This window comes from Sarcophilus harrisii, chromosome 6, assembly GCF_902635505.1.
Source record: "Sarcophilus harrisii chromosome 6, mSarHar1.11, whole genome shotgun sequence".
Classification (NCBI taxonomy): Eukaryota; Metazoa; Chordata; class Mammalia; order Dasyuromorphia; family Dasyuridae; genus Sarcophilus; species Sarcophilus harrisii.
Genome location: NC_045431.1, coordinates 80,836,677 through 80,857,158, shown reverse-complemented (window position 1 = coordinate 80,857,158; position 20,482 = coordinate 80,836,677). Strand labels below are relative to the sequence as shown.

Genomic DNA, 20,482 nt, shown 5'->3' with positions numbered 1-20,482 from the left:
TTATAGTATAGAAGAGATTAGTGTTGCTTTCTGTTATTATTATTAATATGTTGTAGAATAGATTGTTGTTGTCATTCTATTATGATGTAAAATAGATGCTTACTGTTTTGTTATTCTGTAGAATAAATCGTTACCATCTTGATTAGATCAGATCTATTATGCTATAGATTATTGCTGATTTCTATTATTATTAATATTATATAGAATAGATTCTTGTTATTGTCCTGATTTGATCAGATTTATAATTATGTTGTAGAATAGATTCATGCTGTCATCTTATTGTGTTGATGTAGAATAGATGCTTGCTGCCTTGTTATGCTGTAGTATAGATTCTTACTACTGGGTAGTGGTGGTGGTTATTATTATTATTATTATTATTATTATTATTATTATGGAATATATTTTTTGCTACCTTCCTGATTAGATATGATGAAGATGATGACAACCATGACTACATTCTTGCTGTCATCCTGGTTAGATATGATGATGAGATGATGATGGTGATTATTATTATGCTATAGGATACATTCTTAATATCCCCTTAGTTAGATATATAATGATTATTATCCCACTGTAGAATACATTCCTGTTACTGTCCGGATTAGAAAAGATGATCGTGATGATTATTATTTTGCTGAAGAATACATTCTTGCTGTCAAAGCTGGTTAGATATGATGATGATGGTTGTGGTGGTGATTTGATTATTATATTATAAAATGTATTCTTGCTACAAACCTGATTAGATATATTGTTAATGGTGATTATTATTATGTTGAAGAATACATTCTTGCTACAGTTCTAAGTAGATATATGATGATGATGGTGATGATGATAATTGCACTGTAGAATATATTCTTGCTATAACCCTGGTTAGATATGATGATGGTGATTATTATTGTGTTGTACAATAATTCTTGCTACAGTTTAGATATGATTATTATGTTGTAGAATGCATTCTTGCTACAATCCTGCTTAGATATGTTGATGGTGATTATTATTGTGTTGAAGAATACATTCTTGCTACACTTTTAGGTAGATATATGATGATGATGGTGATGATGATGATTGCACTGTAGAATATATTTTTGCTATAATCCTGGTTAGATATGATAATGATGGTGATTATTATTGTATTGTACAATAATTCTTGCTACAGTTTAGATATGATGATTATTATGTTGTAAATACATTCTTGCTACCATCCTGATTAAATATGATGTTGATGATGGTGGTGGTGGTGATTATTATGTTGAAGAATACATTCTTGCTACAGTTCTAAGTAGATATATGATGATGATGGTGATAATGATAATTGCACCATAGAATATATTCTTGCTATAACCCTGGTTAGATATGATAATGTTGGTGGTTATTATTGTGTTGTACAATAATTCTTGCTACAGTTTAGATATGATGATTATTATGTTGTAGAATGCATTCTTGCTACAATCCTGCTTAGATATGTTGATGGTGATTATTTTTATGTTGAAGAATACATTCTTGCTACAGTTCTAGGTAGATATATGATGATGATAGTGATGATAATGATTGCACTGTAGAATATGTTGTTGCTATAATATGATATGATATGATGGTGATTATTATTGTGTTGTACAATAATTCTTGCTACAGTTTAGATATGATTATTATGTTGTAGAATGCATTCTTGCTACAATCCTGCTTAGATATGTTGATGGTGATTATTATTATGTTGAAGAATACATTCGTGCTACACTTGTAGGTAGAGATACATGATGATGATGGTGATGATGATGATTGCACCATAGAATATATTTTTGCTATAATCCTGGTTAGATATGATAATGATGGTGATTATTATTGTGTTGTACAATAATTCTTGCTACAATTTAGATATGATTATTATGTTGTAGAATGCATTCTTGCTACCATCCTGATTAAATATGATGTTGATGATGATGTTGGTGATGATTATTATTACACTGAATAATATATTATTGCTATAACCCTGGTTAGATATGATAATGATGGTGATTATTATTGTGTTTTACAATAATTCTTGCTACAGTTTAGATATGATTATTATGTTGTAGAATGCATTCTTGCTACCATCCTGATTAAATATGATATTGATGATGATGGTGGTGGGGATTATTATTACACTGAATAATATATTCCTGAGATAATGCTGGTTAAATATTTTGTTGATGATGGTGATAATCATTATGTTGCAGAAAACGTTCTTGCAGGGCAGCAAAGTAGCACAGGGGACAGAGCACCAGCCCGGAAGTAAGGAGGACGTGAGGTCAAATATGACCTCAGAGCTTAACGCTTCCCAGCTGTGTGACCCTGGGCAAGTCACTTAGCCCCAACTGCCTCAGCAGAAACATTCTTGCTACAATTCTAGGCAGACACAGGAACGATGAGGACTGCGTTGTAGGCACAACGTGCTGCCGCCTGATTAGATGATGATGATGGTGACCACGGCGGTGTTGGTGGCGATAATGATCATTAGCTGTAGGATCCATTCTTGCTCCCAGCCTGGTTAGATAGGATTTCGGTGACGAGGACGATGACGACGGTAATGGAGGCGGTTATTATTACGCTGTAGAATACATTTTTGCTACCGGACCGGTTAGATAGGACGATGATGGTGGCGGTGATTATTATTACGCTGTAGAATACATTATTGCTACGGTCCTGGTGGAGCAGATAATCCCTGAGTCCCCTCCACCTTCGGGCTTGGTTTTCCTCCCACTAGTTCCACCCAAGTGGCCGTGTGTGACCTTGGATGAGTCACCACCCGCTGCGGCTTCCCTTTCTTCCCGGACATGTAACCCCCGGGATGGCTGGGCCCGCTGACCCCCCTGGTTCTCCCCTCTAACATTCTGGAACTTAGATGTTCCTCCAGTCAGATTGCTACAACTTTCTGGCATTCTCACCCCACCAGTGGCAGACACAGAAGCCAGACCGGAGGTAGGCGGGGCCTAGCCCCCACCCTTCCCGGGCCCCTCCCTCCACGCTCCTCCCTTCTCTCTCCATCCCTCCCACCGAGGCAAAGAGGCGGGGCCAGCGACTCCAAGACTAGGAAACCGAAAGGAGGCAGAAGCTGAGTCCCGCCCCGCGGGGTGAAATCGGCTACCGTGACATCACTTCCTATGTCAACCTCGTTTCCCTGGCAACGGCTGGGTAAGAAAGACCTGGTGGGCGGGAGTATAGAGGAGGGTGAGGAAAGGGGTGAGCACTAGGCCAGGTGTTGTGAGTTCATTTCCTCCCCTTTGCTCCGTTGCTGGAGCAACTAGCAAGCTCCCGCCCCCTCTCCTGCCTCCACACTGCAGGGAGAACTCAGTCCAGCCTTGGCCTCAAGGCCGCGGGGGGAGAGAGACGACCAGACCTCCCCGAGTCCCTCACGCTCGGACTCTGGGCCTCACCCACGCACCACTCCCGGACCTCAGTGAGACCGGGGAGCCACCGCGGGAGTGGGTACGCGGCCCCGACCCCCGCCTCGCGGGGTCTCTGGGGGGAGGGGCTGGCTCCCCGCGAGGCTCCGGCGGGCTGCGGGGGCTTCCGGGGCGGGCTCACGAGCCGCAGCAGTCCCGGGTGGGAGGAGGGGTGGGGATGCCCGGCGGGGAGCCAGACCTAAAGAGCTACCCGACCCCGTGGGCTCCTGGGGATGGTGCGGGGGCGGGGCGGGGACTCGGACACAGAACAAGTCTGTAGTCATAAGTAGTGCCCCAAGCTTCCTTGTGAGTGCTGCAGGAAAGGGCTGCTCTTCTGAGGGAGCTAATGTAGAAACTCCCCCGCCAGTGCGCAGTCGCACCTGCCTGACCGGTGGTAGAACTGTGCTGAAACTCAGGGACCCCCTCCCCTCCCCCCCAAAAAAGTACGGGAGTTGGGACTTAGAGCTGTGTCTTGTTATTGGCTCCAGAGGCACGAGCCTTAATCTGCTTATACTATCTAGGTGATGGCTTCTGCTAATTTTATTACTATTGCCAGACCTTTAAAGCAGACCAGGATTTGGGAGGTCATACCATCAAGCTTAGAGGAGGAAAGGATAGAGTGGGGGCGGGGAGGCAGCTTCCTAAAGCTCGAAATCCCACCTGGAGGGTCACTTGCCCTGGGGAATTTGGTCACGTTCTTGTGTTCCTTTATCTGCAAAATGAGGGGGTAGGGAAGCTGCCCTGTGAATAAGCCCCTTTGGGCTCCGAGTCTAATACCCTGTGAAATCCACAGAACCAAGGAGAATAGACCTCATAGCCTAAGAGATTCAGAAGTTCTTCAGATTAGATATTTAAAACTGGAAGCGACCTCAGAGGTTATCTTAGTTCAGTTGTCTTTATTTTTTATCAGTGAGGACCAGACAATTTCAAATGACTTCAAGGTCATACAGATAGTAATTATAGTCAGGATCCAAAATTCCTTAAATTCAGAGTTGGAAGAGGCTGAAGCATTGTCTATTCCAAGTAGTACCTATCCACGTTATCTTTGACACATCTAACCTTTGATTTGAAGCCAGTTCCTCTTATTCCAAAATTGGCTTTTTTTCCCACTAAAGCATGACAAGTTAATATGATAGCTCATACTGATACTGTATCTTAACATTTGCAAACATGTTGCACTTATCGCACATGGACTTTACAACGACCTTCTGAGGTGGGTGTTATTTTACGTAAGGGAACTGAGTTTCGGAGCAGCTAAATGAGTTTCTGAGCTTCATGAAGTGAATGTCTTAATGAGGAGTTTGAAAACATTTCTTCTTGCCTTAAAATCCAGCAGGGAAGTTAAGCCAGTCTGTTTCTCTGCTGAAACTCAGAAAGTGTTCTCAAAGTCTCTGCATCCAGAGATTACTGAAAGAGATACTGAAAGGGATCTTAGACATCATATAAACCAGGGGTGAGGGACCTTTTTTCTTCCAAGGGCCATTTAGATATTTATAACATCATCCACAACTTATACAAAATTATCAATTTAAAATACTCAAAGCAGTAGGAGATTGTTGTACCTAGCTATCAATCAGTTCATCATTGCCTCTGATGGCCTTATACCACCTATGGGCTGAAGGTTTCCTGCCCCATAGAGAACAACTCCTTTTTATAGGGAAAAAATGAAGACCTCAGAGAGGGCAAATGGTGTCTAACTCCATGTCAACGGATATAAGAGAGGTTTTTGTCACCAAAGGGACCTTGGAGATCATCTAGTGTAACTTTTCTCATATTACCCAAGGAAGAAATTGGGGGTCTTAAAGAGTAGAAATGACTTTTAACTCCTTTAGAAGCAGCCACCAATAGAGACAATGGACCCCAAGAGAGCGTGCCTACCAGGGCTGGTATATAGTACAGTTAAGAGTTATACATAATAATTTTTTTTCCTGGAGGTGGTGAATATTAGAGTAAAATAGAAGTTGGAAGCTTGTCAGAGAGTATAGAGAAAAGTAATAGATATTCAAATAAGTGATCACGTGGGTCTTTTTCAGTATAGGATTTTAAAAATATTCAGAGGTAGAAGTAGAAAGAACTACTTGGGAGATCTACTCCAACCACCATTTTAGTTGAGGAAACAATACCAGAGAGAGGAAGTCACACTTGCCAGAAGTCACAGTTAGTCAATGGCAGAGCAGATTAGAAGCCAGGTTTTAGAGAAATGAAGTTTTAGAGCCAGAAGGTATCAGAGATAATTTAGTTCAGTGAGGAAGAGCTGTGACCAGTATGAATAAAATGATTCATTCATAATAGAATTTAAAACTTAAATATTTTGAAGACTAGAACAGGTTCCTCATTTTGCAGACAGAGACACTAACTCAGAGAGCTTAAATGATTTTGTCTGAAATTGTAATTAACAAAGCTAAAACTGGAATTTAGGTGTTCTGACTTGAATCCAGAGTTCTCATCATTCCACCTGATGTTTAGTGAGTGGGTGAAAAAACTTTCTATTAAAAATTACTTTTCTGTTCCTGTCTATCTGGAGACCCTTTTTGTCCAACATGTTTCGTAAATTATGTGAAATAGAATGGAGACTTTTAGAAAAAAATATCTTAGAGGTATCTTTCAAAAGACCTGGGGTGGGGAGAAGGAACATTGTCTTTTGTTTTGCTCTAGAATTAACTATTTCACATAAAAATGTTTATACCAATTTTTCACAATTAAGAGTACAAAGAAAGAAATACTGCTTTGCAGTTACAAGTTGTAGCTCAGTAAGGTACGGCTCAATGATTGTATTATTTCTGTATTTGATTTGTGGGGCATGAATTAGAAAGGGCATCACATTAGTTGAAATAGAAGAGCATATTCTAGATCCCTTAAACAAATATAGTTCTTTAGTCCCCTATTTTTCAGAAGAATGGGATCATAATATAATTTGTGTTCTTGTTTGGTTTTTGTTTTTATTTTAAACCTTTGTAAAAAGACTTACACATATATTATGAAAGTATCATTTTATTATTTTTAATTATGTCAAAGGAGGCAGCATTATCTAGTGGAGGGACATCTAACTTGGGCATTAGCAAGATTTGGTTCCAGTTCATCCTTTAGCATGGACTTAACTATGCTATTACAAGTAAATTCCTTAACCTCATAATGTACCAGGCAATTTTCTAAGACTTTAAATTCCAAACTCAGTAATTAATCCACATTGGAAGGGATATTTCCTTATAGGAATTCTCACACTAGGAGTTTCCTTCACCTATAAAACCCTAGGTCCAGATAAAAAAAAAAGTAAAAGGTTGTGAAATGTAGTCACAATGAAGTAAGTTCACATATAATTTATGTATCTGCTGAACAAAATGTGTCAAATCTAATTTTTTGCTCTTATCTCCCTATATTTTAATTCCTCATATAGATTGAATCAACATTCTTAATACTGGCCATTGTGTAACTTAAACAAGAAAAGAAATTAACAACTTTATTTAACCTATTTACAAAATCACCATGTCTGATGATTTGTATAGCACTATTTTGGCCTATACCAAAAGTCCAAAAATCACCAAAAGAACTACTTTCCAGGTAAAATAAATTCAGTTATTTTAAATTTTTATTAAATTTAAATATGAAACAATGAAAAAGAAATATTAACTTGAAAAGACTTGGGGGGGGGGGGCGTGTTTCAGTATAAAGGGTGAAACAGACTATAAAGTTTGACTAGCTGGCTCAAGTTGCCTGAAGTTTTTATAAAGCTGATAAAACACCTTGTGGCTTAGAAGCATCAATGACTTATTTCATTCCCTTCTCAGCATTATCTAGGTAGAGAATGTAACAGAATTTGGGGGGTTGATTGGAGTTAGCTAGGACTAGGATGAAATGACTTGTTAAAGGGACAAGGAGGAGAAAGTTTAATTCTTGTCCTCTTCTAAGTTTTCTATCAAAAGATAAAGAAAAACTAAGCTACAGAAGAAAAGGAGGTTCAAATACACCTCTATTCTGCACATAACACAAAATAGTTAATATTAAGATGATGCAAAGGGCATAAGCAGAAATAAGAGGGAGAAGCAACAGAGTGAGGAACTTTTTATGAAAGAATTTGGGGAGAGGTTGTAGTACGCTCTCTTGAGCTACAAAATGATTTAACTTAAATAAACCATATTGTGGAACCCCTCATTCCAACACTAAGAAATGTTTACAAAGCAGCTTCTCAATTTGGTTACCTTCAAAGATAACCTGAAATTGTGATCATAAGTGGTATTTATATAGGGGACCATCTATATATGGGTTAGATTCTTATTTTTTTATAGATTTTAATTGATTATTTTGGGCTGTAATATTCTAACTATAAACCTTTAAAATATTAATGAATTAAACATCATCAAGTTTATAAATACCTTTTTTGGTAATGCTTAAGGATCTTGTTGCTGATTCCTGGTGATTTCTTAAGTTTTCCCCTATCAATTTTTATACAGTTCACTGTATCTGTGGACTAAGCCATTGAATGTACAGCGTTCATCAAGTCCATGTCTGTAACAAAGACAGAAACTCAAATTTCTTACTAAGTCATAGTTTAGAACAAATTAATTCTTTTGGAAGAGCATCATTTGTTCTGTTAGGAAGTAGTATCTAGATAAGAGAATTTTATATTTGAAAAGAAACTTACTGAATTATATCATTTCAGGATGAATTACAGAAAGCAGTTTCAGCTCGTACAGCTCGACAACAAAGTGAGGATTATTCAGATGATTTTGACAGTGATGATGTTGGTATGTTTCCTTCCTCTTTCCCTTTGTATCTAAGCTATGAGAACCATATAGAATTATGCCAATTCAATTGGGCAACAGAAGCTTGTCCATAACATTTTGGTAAAGACCTACTGATTTTCTTTAATATCTTAATGATTGCTTAGATATATAGTTGGGGGTGGTGGAGACAGTAGAAAAAGATGTTTGCTCTGAGGCTGGAGGAAAAAGAGGTGGCTGAGGGTTCACCTGTTTAATGCTGGAATCCTCTCAAGCTTCCCGAAAAAAATTTCCAAAAGGTAAAGACAGATTCCTACACTTGGGGGTAGTAACCTTGAATCTTTTGAACTAAATATAACCACCATTAATTTTTGTAGAAAAGGTAAAAATGATCAGGTTGGTGAAATAGTGGTTATAAATTTTCAAAGTGTGTTATTTACATGTACCTGACAGTTACCCAGTAAAATTGTTTATGAGTTTAATTTTTAAGAGTTGAAAACTATTTTAACTGTATTATGAGAGATCATTATTTTTAGTCATCCTTATTACAAATGTATCAAGCTCGCAATCTGTATGTGCATGAAACTCACAGTACTCTTAAAAGCAGCTGAACCAAAATACAATATAATTTGGAAATATTTTAAAAAAATAAATAAAATTAATAATAAGCCATAGGTAATATTACTTTTTAAAATTAAATCAATATATAGCTTCAGGGATCCTTATTTATGGATTAGTGACTCAGTTCTATTTGAGTTTGACACCACCACTGTAATAAATCCATTCATGAATTGTGGAAGGTGCCATAAGACAATTGAACACCAGAACATTTAACTTGCTTTAGTGGGGCAGATTGGTATCAAGTAATACCATTTGCTAGTCATTGAATCTTGTTTACCTTTGAAGCTAATGTCTCGTCACCATGGACTTGTTTATGTTTTTTTTTTTTTTTAATTGCATGGCAAGCATTGAAATTCTTTTCTTTCCTGTTTCTCAGGTTCTTTGGGAGGTTTTTCTGACACATCAGTAGATGAAAAGTCAGCTACTAAAAATCTTACTAATGATTTTTATGTGTCAGATGATGAAGAAAAGAGTTCTCCAAAAGTGTCATTTTTGAAAACAAAGACAACAAATAGCAGCGTAACAAAAGATTTGCTTACATTCCCCACGAAAACAGAAAAAGAAGCAAGACCAGATACTTTAGATGAATTTGGAATGATTTTATCGAAGTTTCATGGAAGAGATCAGGAAATTGAACAAGAAGAAACAAGAACAAGATCTACACCTAGATTAGTCAAATTTGTATCATCAGGTACTTCATTTAAAGGATGTCACTCACTTCACCTTTCACCTTAAAGATTTGTCAAGTTTGTCAATCAGTTTTATTTATTCACATTGCAACTCTTTGTACCTTTGGGTAAAAACATGTATCGCCTAGTTGCCAATTTTCTGGTCATAAATGTTTCCAAATTTAGCTAGTCTATTCTTTAGATAGTAGAGACAGTCCATTATACCATGCATCCCAAGCTTGTATTCTTGACAGTCTTAAAAGAACCCAGGGTCACATTGTGATAAGGTATTGGAGAAAACCCTTCAATGAAGGAACCAGAGCAGAGAATTTAGGAGACGAAAAAGGAGCAGTAAGAAAAATAGACAACAGACTCTAAGAGCGAAAGAGAGATATCATGGCCATGAAGGACCATGAGAATATAGTGATTCAAGGAATAATTGGTAAAATTATATACTATATAAAGTCAAGGACCATGAGAATGTAGTGACTCAAGGAATAATTGGCAAAATTATATACTGTAATAAGTAATAAGTCACAGAAAATAAGGACTTGAAAAAGACCATTGTATGTATTGTACTAACTTTGGAGATGGTAATTTCAGTGCAGTAGAATGAATGATTATGAGGTAAGCTGATTATAAGGGATTGAGAGTTATTGAATGGAAAAGAAACGGAGACAGAAATTCTGAAAGTTAGTTAGTGCAGAAAAAGTGATCCAGGTCAAAAGAGTTTATTTAGGATAAGGGGAACCTGAGCATATTTTTAGATCAGGGTAAAGGAGTCACTGTAGAAGGAAGTAGGAGTGCATGATTGAGGGAATAAATAAAAAGCATTTAATGTGTGCTTACTGTGCTGTGCTGCCAGTCACCATATGTAGTGCTGAAATAAAAATTTTAAAATGAAATTGTTCCTGAACTCCAAGAGCTTAACATCCTAATAGAGGGTAACCATACATATGAGAGAAGAGTGTTGGGTCTTGGAGAGTTATAACATAGTACAGTATTAGTGGAGTTAGGTGGACATACCCTTTCCAAAATCAATATTGACATTGATTTGGTTATGGTTCCTAGCACAAAAGGTGGATGAGCATTTAGGGGACCACAAAGAGAATGGCAATATGACCGTGTAGAAGGCTAAGGAGGTGATCTAGTGGAATAGGAGGGTAAGCCCAGTCTAGTAGTCTAGGCAGGCTATGTAGAATGGGCAAAGAGTTTGTGCCTCCTACTAGGACACTTTAGCCTTGATCCTGTAAGAGGGAGTGAGATGTTTTGGAGGGCAGAGGAATGGGGTCCTTTTAAGATGTTTTGGAGGGCAGAGGAATGGGGTCCTTTTAAAAAACTTTTGTAATAATGTGCTCTCTCAAATGTTGGAAATCTTGAACTATATGGTTAATAATAAGAGTGAAAATATAGGAAAATTGGTAAGAAAATCATGAATTGGATGTATCATTTTTAAGAACACAAAAGAAAGTAGTTACAGGTAGGAGTTGAAGACTAGAAGAAATTTTATTCCCTAAGATAAAAAAAAAAAAATGTTCAACCATTTTATTAAATGAACAGGGTGGGAAAAGTTCAGTGGTAGAAAATGAGACAGAAAACTTTTGCTATCTTTCTTTGTTCCCTAAACTCTTGAGGCTTTTTCCCCCTACTGCTCATGGCCAAACTATGGCATATCTTCATTGTTTCTGCTGAGAGTCAAGAATTATGTCTTTAAAAATTAACACTTTTTGAATAAGGTAACATCTTCCCTTTCCTGATTTTTTTCTGTTAAAAACAAAGTATGATGCAACAAAAGCATTTTACTACTCTGATTTGTAGTTGGGGAGGGAGCCTGATGAAGCAGCATGAAAAAAAATTCTCCACCAAAACTATATTTCAGGAAATTATTTTAAATTTCTCAACTTTGGTTCCCCTTTCCTCCTTTTACCATCTGTCTACCACCTTTGTTTCTGTTCACCTTCCTCATCCTTTTAAATGCCCTGAAGAATACAATTATTTAATTCATTCCTAATTACATTTTAATTATACAAAATAATTGTATAATACAGGAATTAAGAAGAGAAAACAACTTAAAGTATGCTCCAAGATAGGATTAAATACTTGTGGAAGATAATTTAAAAACCCACATTGTAATATTCAAGATTTGACTATGACTAGAGTTGTTTAAAATTAATTTCTAACCACAAGATGGCAGCAAGATTTAAGTACCAATACTATAATTTTTCATATGGAATAAGAACAACATATTAATTAGTATTTCATACAAGGAAAATTTAAATTTGTGTTGAAATTTAAATGATTTAATTCATTTAACTGTACAACATAAACTTATTTTTGCATTTTAGTTAAATTCTCTTACCATGATTATCACAGAGGCAGTCTGGCAGCAGAACAAAGAGTGGACCTTGGAGTCAGCCAGATTCACAGTGTGACCCTTGGATATATGTAAGGCAAAGCTCTTACATTCATTCTGTATTGGTGGAGCAAGTTGATATTACTCTCTACATTGATAAAATCATAAATCTCCAACCTTCCCTCCCTTCCCCCCAAAAAACTTATTAGACAATAATTTTCTATTTTATGATGGAATTTTTATCAGAAGTATCAAATGTCAAAAAGCTTTATTATTCCTATGTTATAGGGACAAAAATGAAAGAATTGTTGCTTAATCTTTCTGTAGAGTATTAACAGGTAGGGAAAAAAGATTTTTAATTCAGTGGAAGTGAATAATGTTGTTTTCCCCTGTCTGTTCCCCTTTTTCCTTTGTGTTTATTTTTAAAATTTTTAATAGTATTTCATTTTTTCCAAATACAAACAAAGATAGTTTTTAACATTCACCTTTGTAAAATCTTGTTTTTCACATTTTTTTCCTTGTCTTCCCCCACCCCCACCCCCTCTCCAAAATAGCAAGCAATCTGATACAGGTTAAACATGTCCAATTCTTCCAAACATATTTCCAATATTTGTCAAGCTGTACAAAAAAAAATCAGATCAAAAGGGAAAAAACACAAGAAAGGAAAATAAGCAAACAACAACATAAGATAAAATACTATGCTTTGATTTATATTCAGTCTTCATACTTCTCTCTCTGGATGGAAATGGTGTTTTCCATCCACAAGCCTATTGGAATTGCCTCAAATCAACTTGTTGAAAAGGATCAAGTTATTCACAGTTGATCATCATCAAGTATCATCATCAAGTCATTCACAATTAATCATCAAATGATCTTCTTGTTGCTGTGTAAAATGTTTGCTTGGTTTTACTCACTTCACTTAGCATCAGTTCTTGTAAGTCTCTTCGGCCTTTCTGAAATCATCCTGCTGATTGTTTCTCATGGAACAATATTCTATTATATCCATATGCCATAACTTATTTAGCCATTGCCCAAATGATGGGCATCCACTCAGTTTCCAGTTCTTTGCCACTACAAAAAGGACTGCTACAAACATTTTTGCATGTATGAGTCCTTTTCCCTCTTTCATGATCTTTTTGGGATACAGATCCAGTAGAGACATTGTTGTCTTCATTTACTTTTATTCCAATTAAATTTCATTGTTTCAGAAAGTTTGTAGAAGTTTGAGAAATTAATATTTAATTTTTAAGGAAAGAACAGATAATTTTCTTTTTCTACTGACCCTCATAAATTATATAAAATCAAGTATTTTTAAAAATAAGAATTTAGAGGTCACCCACTAGGAGATATTATTGTAGGTTTTTTTCCTGAGACATTAATTAAATCAATAAACCATTTGGTACCATTGGATAATATACTATTAGGGAAAATCAATCTTAAGTATAACAATATTATTAATCAGCATTTCATTTAGTTCTTTAAAGTTTACAAATTACTTTCCTCATAGCACTATTGGAAATGGGTGGTATAAATAGCATTATCCTCTTTGTAAGAATGAGAAAAGTTAAGATTCAGGAGGGAAAGGATTTATTTGGGAGCCATACATCTAATAAGTATCAGAATATTATTATGCAAATGATTCATTGCTGTGATTCTCTTATGTCTGCAGCTCCTCCTCCCCTGTGCAATCATAATTCCTTTTCCATGTATTAATCTTGGTTCACAGAGGATACACATCTCTCCCTCCCAGCTTTTTCCAGGATATACATTTTTGATTCCTTCACTTGTTTTCACCTAATATGGTTTGAGACCTTTTACCATTCTTGTTCTCTTCAGATTGCCATTACCAGAAATGAACATAATGCATCAGAAATCAGGAACCAAGTATAGTGTGACTGGAGAGTGTGCATAATATAGTTGATTATGCCATGAAATAAGCAAATATATACATATATTTGTACTGGACCTGTGACCTCATGTAGGGAACTTTTAAAAGCCATTTTCTAAATATATTAAAATAGACTTCTTGTCTGTAATTGAATTTTCCAGAGTCTCCAGGGATGCTAAAAAGTTGTGACCTGTAGTTAGTATGTATGATGGGGAAGAGCTTGGTGATTGCAAGGTTAACCCACTATGTCATACTAAAAAATTACTTATCTTTAACCATACAGAAAATATGAAATCGACAGGATATACACACGCATGTGTGTGTGTGTGTGTGTGTGTATTTATGTATAAGTGTTGCTAAAAATTTCTTTGTCAACAAAAATCTCTTTTTCTCTCCTTTTTTTAATCACCAAAAAAAGTTCAGTTAAGTTTGGAAAATTTTTCTCCCTTTAGAAAACTAAAATTGATTAGACAAGTCATTTTATACAAATAGTAATAATATCTAAAATGGTGGTCACTAAGGACACATTTTTTACTGCTCCCTTAAATGCAGTTGTCTTCTGTTCTTCTGAGTACTTAGTGTACTTAGTGGTGGTTCGTTATTTTAAATCAAAATAGATCTTCTGTACTGTTTAGATTTTTTAAAATTTTAATATTAGAAAATTAGTTTTAGATAAATTTGCATTTTACAGGCAGATGTCCCATTTTTCCACTGTTAGTGTCTAGTATCTCATTTTTAAGTTAATTGTCTGGAAGTCAGATAAAAGAATTGAGCTCCATTCTAGTCATTTTATTGTAGAAGGAGAGGCAGTGAAAAACTGTGCCTAGGTGAGGGCAGTCATAAGATAAAGAAACCTAAAATTGTATTAACTGCGGATTGGTAGAAGATAAATTGAATATCCTTGTCTTAAGAAGATTCAGATTTTTTTAGTATCTAGTATCCAGATGAGATGACCAATGAGCAACAGTATGTCCCTGACACTGATCTCTACTATTTAAAGTTTGTGCATTAAAATTGAAATATTTGATTTCTCAACAGAAAACATCAGCAATCTTGAAAAAGATACTAATGCTAAACCTTTACCACGGCTAAGAGGCATCTTAAGAAAGAGTAACCATGTGGGTGATAAAGACGTACTAGAAGAGGAGGATGTTTCTGCTTTTTCCAAAACACAATTCTCACATTCTGCACCTTCATCTCTGATGAGGCTGGGTGGCAAAATGTTAGAAATTGAGCAAAGAACTCTCTCTGAAAGTCCAAATTCTGAGGTAACTACTGTGTCTGAAACATTGAGTCTTGTTTTTGAATGTAAGCCTTTGCATCTGATCATCATTATTTGAATTTTGGTTTGTTAGATTTATCATTTGTATTATTAATGACAAAGAAAGGACATGGACATAATGGTATTACATAAGCAATAAACAAGATAATCCATTTGTCTGTTTGGGGAAAATGTCTACTGGCGCTCTTTTTATTTTATTCATTTTTATCAAATATTCATTGAACATATTCTATTTATATGCTAGAAGGATATAATATATATATATATATATATATATATACATACATATATACACATATATAAAATATATACGTGTTCTGCCCTTAAGGAATTTAAAGTCTAAATTGTCTTATACTAAATGAAATTTAACAAATTAGATTCTTTACTTTTTAAGATATTTTTATATTTTTTAATTTTTTCTTGTTTGGTATGTGTCATGTTTTTGTTTTAACACGAATAATTAATGATAAAATGTTAACAGCTTTTCAAACAAATTTCATAGTCATAAAACTAGAAAATTTACTTTTTTAGAAAATGTCACACATATATGCACATATAGACAGGTAAACTATATGAAACTTCATAAGAAAATATCAAATTTTAAATTTAGGCACTTTATTTTAAAAAAATCTTAGTTCATGATGGGTATTTTATAATGTATGAACACTTGCCATACACACAACATTTAAAAATAGAAATAGTTTTCAATGCAAAAAAAGGATAATAGTTTTTTTTAATCCTTTTACTTTGATAGTCTTTCATTTGTGGGTACCTATTCTCCTGCAAAAAAAAAAAAATTATGAAGCATCTGTTCACATTACTCTTATGTGTGAAGAGTTATAAAAATTTTCAATCTCTTTAAGAAGGACTTTTAAAATAAAGTAGTTCACTTCGAGATCTATCTGGACTCTTTGTCTCTGTCCTCTCAATCACCACCCCTACCACCACACATGGGATCATTTTCATAGTATATATACTGTCCACTTTCTCTTTCTTTGTTTTTTTAAGATCTCTATAATCAGTTTTGTTTATTTTCGGAGTATTAGAAGTAATCATGTCCTTTCAGTTTTCAATTTTTCTGGCATATAATTTTTAATGATTTTTTTCTTTCCACTGTCCAATGTGAATTCACTTGATTACATTTTTCCTTTTGGTAATTTGATGTTCATTTCTTTTAATGAAAATTAGCTAATGATTTATCAATTTTGTTAGATTTTTATATAACAACTCTTGATTTTGCTTAGCACTTTTGTAGTCTTTAAAGAAGCTTTTCATTTTTATCATTTTCTCTTATTTTTTCTCTTAGGTATTTTTAGTTGTGGATTGTTTTGCCTTTTTTTTTTAATCACATACTAAGTTCATTAATGTTTTCTATTTTGTTAATTTATGTTTTTAAAGTTATAATTTCTGAGAACTTCACTAGCTAGCTACACCTAGAAATTTTTGGTATGTTTCACTGCGGCATTCACTTTTACATAATTATAAACTGTTTCTATAATCTGTTCTTTGCTCCCTTCAGTGTTAACAAGTATTATTACTTAGTCTCCATTTAAATTTGTATTTTACACAATTGGTCCCCTGTTTTGCTTACTAGTTTTATTGCATTATAGTCTATAAAGCATGTACTTATTCTATCTTTATGTATTTATAATTTTACTGTGCTCTAACATAGGATTTCTTATACTGTTTCTACTGTGATCCCTATTCACCTGAGAAATTTTTATGTGATCCAGGATATATAGATGTATAAAATAGGTATATAAATTAAATATTTACTGATAATCACAATTTTGTGATCCCCACATAAGACCCCCTATGGCATTGTGAACCACCGTTTAAGAAGCTGGGCTCTAGCAAATGATTAATTTTTGTTGAGTTCATAATATAAAAAGAAAAATACGTTTCTTTTACTGTTTCTTTCCAGAAATTATGTATTCTTGATTTATGAAAAAAGCAATAATTAAAGAGGGTTGCAGGACCAGTTATTAAAACTATTTATTTTAAAGTAATCATCTTCTAACCTATTTCATACTAGTGAAAAAAATAGCAATTAGTTGTTATGGATTAGATAAGCAAAACTCAAGAATAAGTGACTGCAGTATTCCAGTGATTAAGAAAGCTAATAACACTAACTCAGGGAAAGAACTTTTCCTTAAAAACTACTTGGAAGAGCTAGAAGGCATGTGACAAACATTATCTTTAGTTTGTCCATCATGAATTGAGGATCATAGACCTAGTGATAGAAGGGCCTTAGAGACTCTTTAATTTTATCCTCGAAAGATACAAATGAGAAAGCTGAAAGCCAGGAAGGTTATGTACTGGCTTAAGTTTACACAGCCAGTAAGTGGCAGGTTCAAACTAAGCTATACAAAGGGCCTGACTTTTTTGAACAGTAGAGGAGCCTATTAGGAAGTATCTTTCATATAGCTCTAACTGGGGCAGGAGGAACAGAGAGACCAGGGAGAGAGAGAAGGGAAAATTCTTTACCAAACAAGAGATCTGTAGAAACAACAAAAAAATAGTCTTGATTACATAAAATTTTAAAGTTTTTGCCCTAATAAAGTCACTGCATCCAAAGTAAGGAGATTTGCTGTTGGTTGGAGAAAATATCCTTGCAATGAACATCTGTGATAAAATCCTGATATCCAAGCAATACGATGAGAAAATATAGATGTAGAAGGAAAATTAGCACAAGCATAGGAGATCAAGACATTCCTCAGCTGATAAAAGCAATCAAAGAATATAACTTTTCAGAAGAAGAAATGCAAATCAGGTAGGATCAAGAGGGTGAACAATGTACCTGGAATTGTTAATATTGAGCATGGGAAATTATAGAACAGCCTTTATTCAAAACACATCTTAGAAATCATCCATGTTTCAATAAATGTAATATAAAGTTAACTTATTAAATGTAACTATTACTTCTTTTTGGTGACCCATGTAATGATAATTCCAGAAAGAACTTAGAAAGGATTTTGAGAGAGTATAAAATTTAATAAAAGAAATTTAAGACTTCAAAACACAAATGATGTTTTAATCACTAATGCAGGTAGAATATAGAGGTTTTGAAGGAAAATGGAAATTTTAGAATTGAGTAAGAAACTATTTTCTACAGATTTTTAGATTTCCTTAATATATATTAAAATACAGGAGTTGTGGGGCTTTTGGCCTGGAATGTACATAATATAGAATGGTAAAAATATAATTGCTTATTTAGAATTATGCTTTAAAAAAATGTAATTAAATCATCTATCCCCAGAGATAGATTCTACTTCTAAGTGTATATTCCAAGGTCAAAGGCAGAAAAGTTTCATGACAGTCATAATATTAAAAATAAAACTTTTTGTGATAAAAAATAGATTTAATGGAATGTTATTGTGTATAAGAACAATGACTATAAAGAGTTCAGAAAATCATGGAAAGAATTATAAATAAGCAGTACCAGAACTAATCAGACCAAGAAAAAAATCTCCAATATGCATAATATTTACAAGATTAATTGTAGTTTGACCATGTTTTTTTCCCATTTTACTGACCAAGACTGGCCACATGAAAAGTTAAGAAAATGTTCCTTCTCCTCATTGAAGTATGTAGAAGAGAACGATGGATATATGAAATACTGCATATCCTCTGAGGCAAAATCAGCATATTATTTAGTTTTGCAAGACTTTTAATTTCCTTTTTAAAGTCTTTTGTTAAAGCTTTCATCTTTCTTGGTAGGAAAAAGAGAGAGATAACTATAGCAATTTGCAAATGCATATGAATTAAAAACCAAGGATATCCATAACAAGATATTAAAAAAAATAATTGTGCATTATTAATAACCACATGAAATATTACTTCAGATTACCAATAACTGAAATGCAAATATTTTTGATTTAGAAGGGTGTTAGGAAAACAGGTGCATCAATACAGTATTGATAGAACAATAAATTGGCCTAGTTATTCTGGAAATTAATTTGAAATTATATAAGAAAATTCACTGTTTTTCATAATTGATTTAATAATCCTCCAATTATTCATATACTCCAAGAAGGTCATTGACAGTAAGAAAGGTCTTATGTATAACAAAATAGTCATAGCAGTAGCAGAATGCGTGGCCATCCTTTGGGAAATGGCTGAACCAATTTTAATATGTGAATATAATTGAGTATTATATTGCTATACAAAGAGACAAATATGAGAAATTTAGAGAAACATAGACTTACATGAAATGATACAAAATGAAAAAGCAGAACCAAGAATAAAATACACACTATGATTACAATAATTAACAACTATGATAACCAATATTAGTTCTGATGAATTGATAATGTAACCTTTTCTTTAGAGAAGTGGGGGTGAAATTTGGTATAAACTTTCAGATGTAGTTGTTTTATCAGTCAACATTGCTGAAATGTTTTTATTACAAAGAAAGGTAATAAAGGGGGGAGGTATTTAGGGGTTACGGTATAGCGTAAAAAATGTTAAAACAATGATTTAGTTTTTTGTTTTTTTTAAAGTAAGCATGAAGTCAGATGTAGTTGTTTTATCAGTCAACATTGCTGAAATTTTTTATTACAAAGGTAATAAAAGGGGGGGAGGTATTTAGGGGTTATGGTGGTATAATATAAAAATATGTTAAAATGATGATTAAGTTTTTTGGGTTTTTTTTTTTAAGTAAGCATAAAGAAAATCAAAGGACTTGGCCTGTTAAAATTACTCTTTGGGGACTAAATCACAAACTAGGTTCAACTCTTCTAGTGTATTATTTAAAACTTATCCCTAAAATATTGTTTTTTAAGGGTCCGTGGTTAACAAGCCCACGAACATCATTATCAATTCCTCACCAGCTACCAGAAACTGAAAATCTTGGAGACTACCTTTTCCCTTCATCTGCAGAAAGATCTTCTAAAAACGGTACAAATATAATTTTTTCCTATTTTTATGTCATATATTATAAATAAAAATTACTTCTAAGACTTCATATTTATCATCAAAATTTTAAAATGCTTCTTTTCAACTAGTGAACTATACAAGTACAAAGAAATAGATGCTAAATTGATAAAAGTTAATTGAGTTATAACTTGATTTCAAATTATAAAGGGTGGTATTTTTTTCTCAGAATATTGAGTAACTGTAGGATGCAGTTTCATTCATCATTCTTCTGTATGAATGAGACAGCTTAATCTGTCTTACACTTTGTCACTTGATCTCTTAGTTAAATAAGTTGAAATGCAGGATTTTCCTATTCAGAGTTGAATATTCCAAGGAGAGCATGAAATACTCCCATAATAGTAAAGGGCAAGATGAGTCGTGATGTTTGAAGGAATAGTTTAATTAATATTATCAAAACCATTTGACATTGGCCAGAAGCAGCATTATTCCTAAAGCTTTTTGAGTTCAGAGTCTTTGACTCTCTCTGTTAGATTCTGAGAAGCACTGGTTTTGGGAGTGGTTTGGCTTGCCTGGTATATCCTGCTCCCTGGGGATCCTAGCACTTCAGCTAGGTTGGCTCACCTGCTCTGGAAGAGGCAAGGGGTTGTTGGAAGTA

At 34.3% G+C, this 20,482-nt stretch overlaps 1 protein-coding gene across 8 annotated transcripts in view; it reads left to right on the top strand.

Moving 5' to 3' along the window:
- The first annotated feature begins 2,351 nt into the window (after positions 1-2,351).
- MAP9 (microtubule associated protein 9) overlaps positions 2,352-20,482 on the top strand; it is a 56,600-nt gene continuing 38,469 nt past the window's right edge. For 5 of the 8 annotated variants that reach the window (XM_012552156.3, XM_012552159.3, XM_012552157.3 and 2 more), the window contains exons 1-6: positions 3,190-3,462; positions 6,814-6,977; positions 8,077-8,161; positions 9,135-9,449; positions 14,706-14,935; positions 19,734-19,848. In XM_012552156.3, coding sequence (XP_012407610.1) covers positions 6,903-6,977; positions 8,077-8,161; positions 9,135-9,449; positions 14,706-14,935; positions 19,734-19,848 — 820 coding nt within the window. In that variant the 5' untranslated portion in view covers positions 3,190-3,462; positions 6,814-6,902. Of the gene's footprint in view, positions 2,561-2,929; positions 3,169-3,189; positions 3,463-4,534; positions 4,633-6,813; positions 6,978-8,076; positions 8,162-9,134; positions 9,450-14,705; positions 14,936-19,733; positions 19,849-20,482 lie in introns of those variants that run through there. The other 3 variants (XM_031943365.1, XM_023505914.2, XM_031943366.1) reach the window with 3 other exon arrangements.